The 7,310-nt window shown below is 37.8% G+C and overlaps 1 protein-coding gene across 1 annotated transcript in view; it reads right to left on the bottom strand.

Annotated features, from left to right (window-relative positions):
- The window catches only part of LOC107718519 (gastrula zinc finger protein XlCGF8.2DB-like), a 7,501-nt gene extending 4,562 nt beyond the window's left edge, over nt 1-2,939 (bottom strand). The window contains exons 1-2 of the mRNA XM_016525620.1: nt 2,926-2,939; nt 180-544 (exon numbers count right to left, since the gene is read on the bottom strand). Coding sequence (XP_016381106.1) covers nt 180-347 — 168 coding nt within the window. The 5' untranslated portion in view covers nt 348-544; nt 2,926-2,939. The remainder of the gene's footprint in view (nt 1-179; nt 545-2,925) is intronic.
- Nucleotides 2,940-7,310: the final 4,371 nt, after the last annotated feature.

Raw genomic sequence — 7,310 nt, 5'->3', positions numbered from 1 at the left:
TGAATTCTTACGTGGGCATTAAGACTTGCTTTTTGAGTGAAGCTTATTCCACACTGTTTGCATTTGAAAGGCTTCTCTCCAGTGTGAATTCTCAAGTGGACTGTCAGGTTTCCTTTTCGATTGAAACTTTTTCCACACTGTTGGCAGGTGAATGGGTTTTCTCCGGTGTGAATCCTCATGTGGTTAATAAGGTGTCCTTTTTGACTGAACTTCTTTCCACACTGCTGGCAAGTAAACCGTTTCTCTCCAGTGTGAATTCTCATGTGGATTTTAAGGCTTGCTGATCGATTGAAACTCTCTCCACACTGTTTGCACGTGTAAGGCTTTTCTCCTGTGTGAACTCTCATGTGGACATTAAGACTTCCTTTACTAGTGTAACACTTTCCACACTGTTGGCAGGTGAAATGACTTCTAGTCTTCTGAGCTCGTTGTCGTGACAAAGTCTTTTCAGTCTGAGAGCAACTAAAAGATTTTCTCCAGTTATGAAAGCATGTTTGTTCCTTTTCTTTCAGTTCTTGCTTCTCCTCCTTTAGTGACTTTGGGTCTAAGGTGAAGAAAAGACAAATAAGCCCAGTTTAAAAGCACATGTAAAGCATCAAAACCAATGCTGGATCCTACATGCACTAAGCTGCTCTCAGAAACTCTTCTCAATATTGTTAACTTTTAGCTTTTCATTCAGAAATGAAGCCCATCATAGCACAGAGACGTAAAACTTGTCTGTTTCATTCATACTCAAAGCAGCCTCAAGCAGAAAATCCACTGTAACTGCATAAAAGAAGATAGAAACGTTTTGAATGAAGAAACATGAAGCGACTGAGACGACTGAGACAATGTATGATTTATCTGTGTTCTTAAAACCACCTCGGCTATTTTAATAATAATTTATAATATTTATAATACATTGCTAATTGATAAAGCCTTTTTACAGTATAGAATATATTTTCAGCATAATTCCGTGACAAGAATCCACATCACATCACAAACTGAAGTTATTTTAAACATTCGACTTGTGGAGTATGTTATAATGTTCTCTTTTGTTGGACAACAGGTTTAGAAACGCTTCTCATTACAGAGGAAGATGTTTGATGTGCATTGCTTTTTCAAATGCTCTTTATTAGGGCTGCCCCCTAATAGTCGACTAATCGTTAGGCAACCAGAAGAGGTTTGGTCGACCAAAATTTTATTAGTCACAGAAAAAAATAATAATCCACAGGCGAAGTCACGCAGTCAATGACAGATAGATAATTAATGGCTGGTCTATGGCAGAGGTCCCCAACCACCGGGTCGCGACCCACTACCGGGCCGTTGAAGAATTGTTACCAGGTCACAAGAACGTTCTAGTAAAAATGTGTATAGATGTGACGCTCTTATGTATTGCGCGTTAATGATTGTTACAATTATTCTGTGTTTATCGTTGTATGCGATTGATATGGAGTAGCAATTTGACGATTTCATGTTAAATTAGTAAATTAAAGATTGCTCTGATCTGTCATATATTAGGGGTTAAACGGAGCACAGTTGATCCGTGATACGTACAGATGAGACCCCACAGTTCGGAACTATTCTCTAGCCGCCGCGCCGCCATATTGGTAATCCCCACTATTCCCATACATTCCATTGAATTAATAGGAAATCGTACAAATTTAATGGGAAAACATCACCTAACAAATCAGTGTTTTTAAATCTGAAGTATCTCTGTACATTCTTACAATGCAAACATCCTAGGCATGTAAACGGTAATTTTTTTTAATGTCGGGAATTTCCCATACTTATTAAAAAGCTACGTTCATTACAGTAGCGAACATCATGAACATGATAAACATCAGACGGACACGACCTCAACATATATAACAAATGACAAAGTGCTCATTCTGAAATCTGAAGAAAGATTTATGCTTTGTATACACATATACCTTTATTCGCCTTGTACAGTTATTCATTGTTTATATAATTTTGTTAGTGTTTTTATTCATACAGTAGGCTGCAAATGTTTCAACAATGATTTCATTAACAGCATTCATTTTGAAGCAGGTAATGATTTAAACGGTGGTTAAATTAATTATTAATTTAGCATACAACATTTTACAAGGAAACAATGCTAGTAAACATATGTACGCGATCTTGGAGAGTCTGAAATAGATGTTTCTCAATCAGGACATTAAAAATATACACGGACTTGGGAACATTTCAGTTGCGTTGCTGTCTATGGGAGGGTCAGACAGCTCTCAGATTCCAGAAAGAATATCTTAATTTGTGTTCCGAAGATGAATGAAGGTCTTACGGGTTTGAAACGACATGTGGGTGAGTAATTAATGACAGAATTTTCATTTTTGGGTGAACTAACCTTTTAACCTCATTCTTTTGTCTCGAAACATAAAGAAACATTTGCACTGATGGGCAAACACAATGGCCTGATTTTGTAAATGTTACCTATCACACCTGCATTAATCATGCATTAATACGTTGGTTTGTCCAGTTTTATGCTGTCCCATCGCAAAGTCACGTCTTTTTTGATACGCATTAAGGAACTTATTCGGTAAAAGTGTTTCCATCGTAGTTTATGTGCATGTTTTCTCACCGGATAAGTCATTTATCCTACTTAGTTGAGCGCATAAGTTTTTTATGTGCATTTTTAGAATTTATGCACATCTTGGCATTTTATTTTATGCGATATACCAAAATGCACGTAAAAATAGGCTGAGGGAAACATAGCCATTGAGCTGGTGCCTATTACACAAAATAATTGTTTATTTAGGCTATTCATTTTATTTCTACATATTGTGACATGTCATAACAAATGTCCAAATAAACCAAGTAAAACCACTTTAATTATGACACTCATCAAATATATTGTTAATTTCTGTAGAGCTGGACATTTTAATGAGGATCAAATGAGTGAGTTCAGCTTTCAGAATGAAAACCAACCTGTTTGTGTCTCAGTATCTTCATGTTTGACTCTGAATGTTTCTTCAATCTTCACGTCTTCACTCTCCTCTTTAATAAACTCCATCTTTATAATAGTGTGTCACGTGGATCTCAGTTGCTTCAGCAGGAGTTTTTCTGTGTGTTTGAACACTTTGTCCTGTTTAATAAAAAGAGAATAATTAATAGAAAGAAAAATAAACGCAAACTAAATCTCTGGGTGCGTCTCAATCAGCTCCCTAGTTTACTAGTCAGCACACTGGTGAGGGAGTCAGTCAGAGAGATAGTTAATGACCTTAAATCACCTGATGAGCCAAAAAAATAGCATTCAAATTAATAAAAGGACACAAAATATATATAGAGAGTTCATAATAAAGTTTGTACTTAGTATTTGCTGATTTGTAAATCAGACTTTTATTTAGATTGCACTTTCATGAACACATTTGCAGTTGGTTTGTAAAAGTTATGTTTGTGTTATTGTTCTCGTTGTTTTGAGCAGCAGTGACTCGTCAGCGAGCGGCGATTCGAAACAGTGAATCACTTTGTGAAGCAACTGATTCAAATGACTCGATAAAGTTTCAAAAAGCTCCATTTCTCCATCACTACTTGCTAGCGACTGAATTTGTTCATTATAAACTGGTTCACGATGCAGGGGAGTCGCAGCTTTTCAGTTACTCGTGTTCAGATGCATTTTACTCACACAAAATATCCTTCATTAACATCTCTAGATAAAGCATTGCAGTGTTAAATGCCTTCTTCTTGTTTTATGCATCCAAAGTGTTAGCCTGCGTCCCAATGTGCACACTATCCATCCTAAATTATACGCGATATTAGTAATTTTCAATACTATTTAGGGCAGATAGAGTGGATAGTATGCATATTGGGATGCAGGGATATAAACTCGGTATAATTCATTTCATAAATAGTTAAAATCACACACCTTTCTTCAGCTGAATCACATCTTCAGGCGCATCCTTATGATGTCACATCTCCACACCAAAATAAAAGTCTTGTCCACGCGCCAAAGAATAGAATTCATAGAACTTTACATTAGAAAACAAATATCAGTAACAGATATGGGTTGAATCGCACAGCTATCAAAAAACCCCAAAGCTATTAATACCATTAATCTTTTTTTTTTAAAGCTGTATGTCTTGTTTCTAATTGTACTGCGAAGTGCTTTCAATTCATGATCACCTACAGAGCATTTGTGATATTCTCAGTCAATGAGAAATTCCAGTATCTTGATCTTCATAATTACAAAGGTTTGGAAAAAAACTTCTGAAGTCATAAACAGATCAAAAATGAAATATGTGGTTGTACAGAGATCTGACTATTTCATTTATTAACCGAAACTCATACAGTGTTTGCTTTTTATGACGACCGTTACACAGAATGCAAGAGATTCGCATTTTCTACAGTCCTCACATACTGCCACACTAGTTTTAAGTCATGTTTACAGTGTTTACGTTATTTTGCTGATTGATCATTTTGAACCGAGTTATCTTTCAACATATTTTCACGCTTGAATAGACAAATACACAATGACGAAGCGGATATCGTCCTCTTTTGGAAGACCAAACAAAGTAGTTTCGCCTTCACAACGAAGCACACACCGTCTTCACGACATGGCGGCAGCGGCAACAATACTACAGTTAGAATAAAAGTTACGCCTTCTTTCTTTGCTTGAACATTTGGGCGGTGTTATGCAAATCTTCCCAGATCGTGACGTAGGTATGTGGGGGCGTGTTAGAACGAGCCATTTTAGGTAGGTATGGCGGACTCTTAACTTTTATAAAGAATATCTCTTTGGATTTGAGACTTTAGTCTTTGCAACTTTACAGATCTTCTTTATGCACCAAGAGCTTGTAACACTCCAAAGAGAAAGGAAAAAATTGAAATCGCATCATATGACCCCTTTAAAATTTTTATGTCTGTCTACCTGTGCCGACATCGTGAACTCTATTGCCCCTTTGAAGTATAAAAATCATAAGCCTGTACCTGTGCCCTGGCACACGGACTTGTGGACAGGCTGAACGCAAATGGAAGAAGGACAGATTGCTGGTTTCTTATGAAGTTTTGAGGAACTCCTATAACATGTTTCAGAAAGCTGCAAAGTCGGCAAAATGCTAATATTTGTCTGAACTTATCACAAACAATTGTCACAAACCTCAAGTTCTTTTTTCTATTATTAACTCTGTCTTAAATCCTTTTGTGCACTCTTTTCTAGAGCCCTCTACTTCTCTCTGTAATGATTTTGTAAAGTTTTTTGTTGTTGTTGAGAAGATCACAACATTAAGATCCCAGCTGTCTAACTCAGAATTCATTTGGTCTGAGTTTAGGGTTAAGTGAGATGGGTGAGTGACCATGTACACACACACACACACACACACACACACATTTTATTGGTCATTTTGTGTTTCAAGAATAAGGTCCAAGGTTAAGATTTATGCTATTAGTTACTTAAATATAAAATGTTTTTCTCTATTTAACAACATTACAATAGTGAAAGACGACTTCCCTTACTGATCACGTCTCTTGCGCGGTGGGATGTTGGACTCATGAAAAACAATCACGTAGTTTGTATTCACCAAAACTGATTTACTGAAGTCAAAACACGTATGGAATTGGCGTTAGCGCGAGCGCCGCTTGCTGTGAGGTGGGAGCGACGAGCCGGCAGAGGATTGCGCAATCCTTCCTCGAACAGTTATGTTCACGATTTCGGATTTACTTAACGTATACTGCGTGAGGGGGGCTGTGATTGGATGATGACATGTATCGGTGATCATTCTCAAGTGATCAGCACTGCTGCTGTTGTATCAGTCGGTGGTTAGATCAGTGTAGCAGTCAAAAAACGGGACAAATCAATTAGGCCCAAAATACGGGACGTCCCGGCTAATACAGGACGGTTGGCAACCCTATCTGAGTTTGAACCTATTGATTTGATCTCATGTAATGAGATTGTTGGTCACTTAAAACCAACTAACTGTCCTCAGGATGTGGCACCGTCACATAAGAGACATGTTTTACCACTCTATTTATGGCAATGATTTTATGTATAATAGAGTTTTAACTGGTTTACATGTTTTCTTAAAGGGGTCCTATTATGCTTTTTCACTTTTTCAACTTTAGTTAGTCTGTAATATTGCTGTTTGAGCATAAAAAAGATCTGCAAAGTTACAAAGCTCAAAGTCTACTTCAAAAGGAGATATTTCACCTTTTTTAAAGGGGTCCTATTATGCTTTTTCAGTTTTTCAACTTTAGTTAGTCTGTAATGTTGCTGTTTGAGCATAAAAAGATCTGCAAAGTTACAAAGCTCAAAGTCCACTTCAAAAGGAGATATTTTATTTAACAGAAATCACTTTTCAAAAACTACAACGAACGACTCGTTTGGACTACAACGCATATTTTCCGGGATTTGTGATACCACAAATATCGACGAATGGGACGAGACCTGGTTGAGCTGCACTAGAGAAGGCCACGAGTGTTATGACTATGTCGGAGACACGCTAGCTTTCCCAAAACAGACGAACTTAGAGTGGTTACAATCATCCGGGTTTAAATCACGCTAAAATTGATTTGATTTTGACGCAATATTTACACTGAAGCTATGGTAAGGGGCATGACATTTCCCGACCAGGCACCGAGTGCTGCCAATCACAACACACACTGGCCCAGCTAAACAATCACAGCACACACACACTGGCCCAGCTAACCAATCACAGCACACACACACTGGCCCAGCTAACCAATAACAGCACATTTCGTATTTCAGAAGGCGGGACTTCACTTGATACAGGAACTATTCGAGCCGTTCATGCCAGACTGGGGAGAGAGGTGTTGTAATAATGTAAAATATGTGAAAAATAATGTGTTTTTCGAACAACCTAGTATGAGAGCCTGTTCTAGTACACCCCAAAAACAAAATCAAGACTTTGTAAAAGAGCATAATAGGACCCATTTAAAAGAGACAAACTGTTGTGTTTACATCATAAAAAAGAGGGTTGTTCATAATCGTCTTTCAACAAGAAACTTTTCCAGCAACTTCCTGTCAGTGTTATTTGTCTGTTCTTGACTTGAAGTTTGTTTCACTCAGAGCAAGCTGCAAGAACAGTTTCATCTGTCATGAAAACCTGTGAGTGGCTTATTCCCTCTGACACTCTGACAGGATGAACACTATAATGACAGTCTAGACACGGTGGAAGAGTATGGGGTGTTGGTGGGAAGGCAGACCCTCCATGGGGAATGAAAGAGACTGGAGCTTCAAACAAGCCCAACAAGGGATCTCTCAATTCCAGCGTCGATTCGAAGGATTGATAACTGTCAGTTCAGCCAGAAATGAAAATGTACTCACCCTCAGGCCATCCAAGATTTAGATGAGTTTGTTT

This window comes from Sinocyclocheilus rhinocerous, unplaced genomic scaffold (assembly GCF_001515625.1).
Source record: "Sinocyclocheilus rhinocerous isolate Xijiao unplaced genomic scaffold, SAMN03320098_v1.1 scaffold723, whole genome shotgun sequence".
In the NCBI taxonomy this organism is placed as follows: domain Eukaryota; kingdom Metazoa; phylum Chordata; class Actinopteri; order Cypriniformes; family Cyprinidae; genus Sinocyclocheilus; species Sinocyclocheilus rhinocerous.
This window is presented reverse-complemented; position numbering and strand designations above follow the sequence as displayed.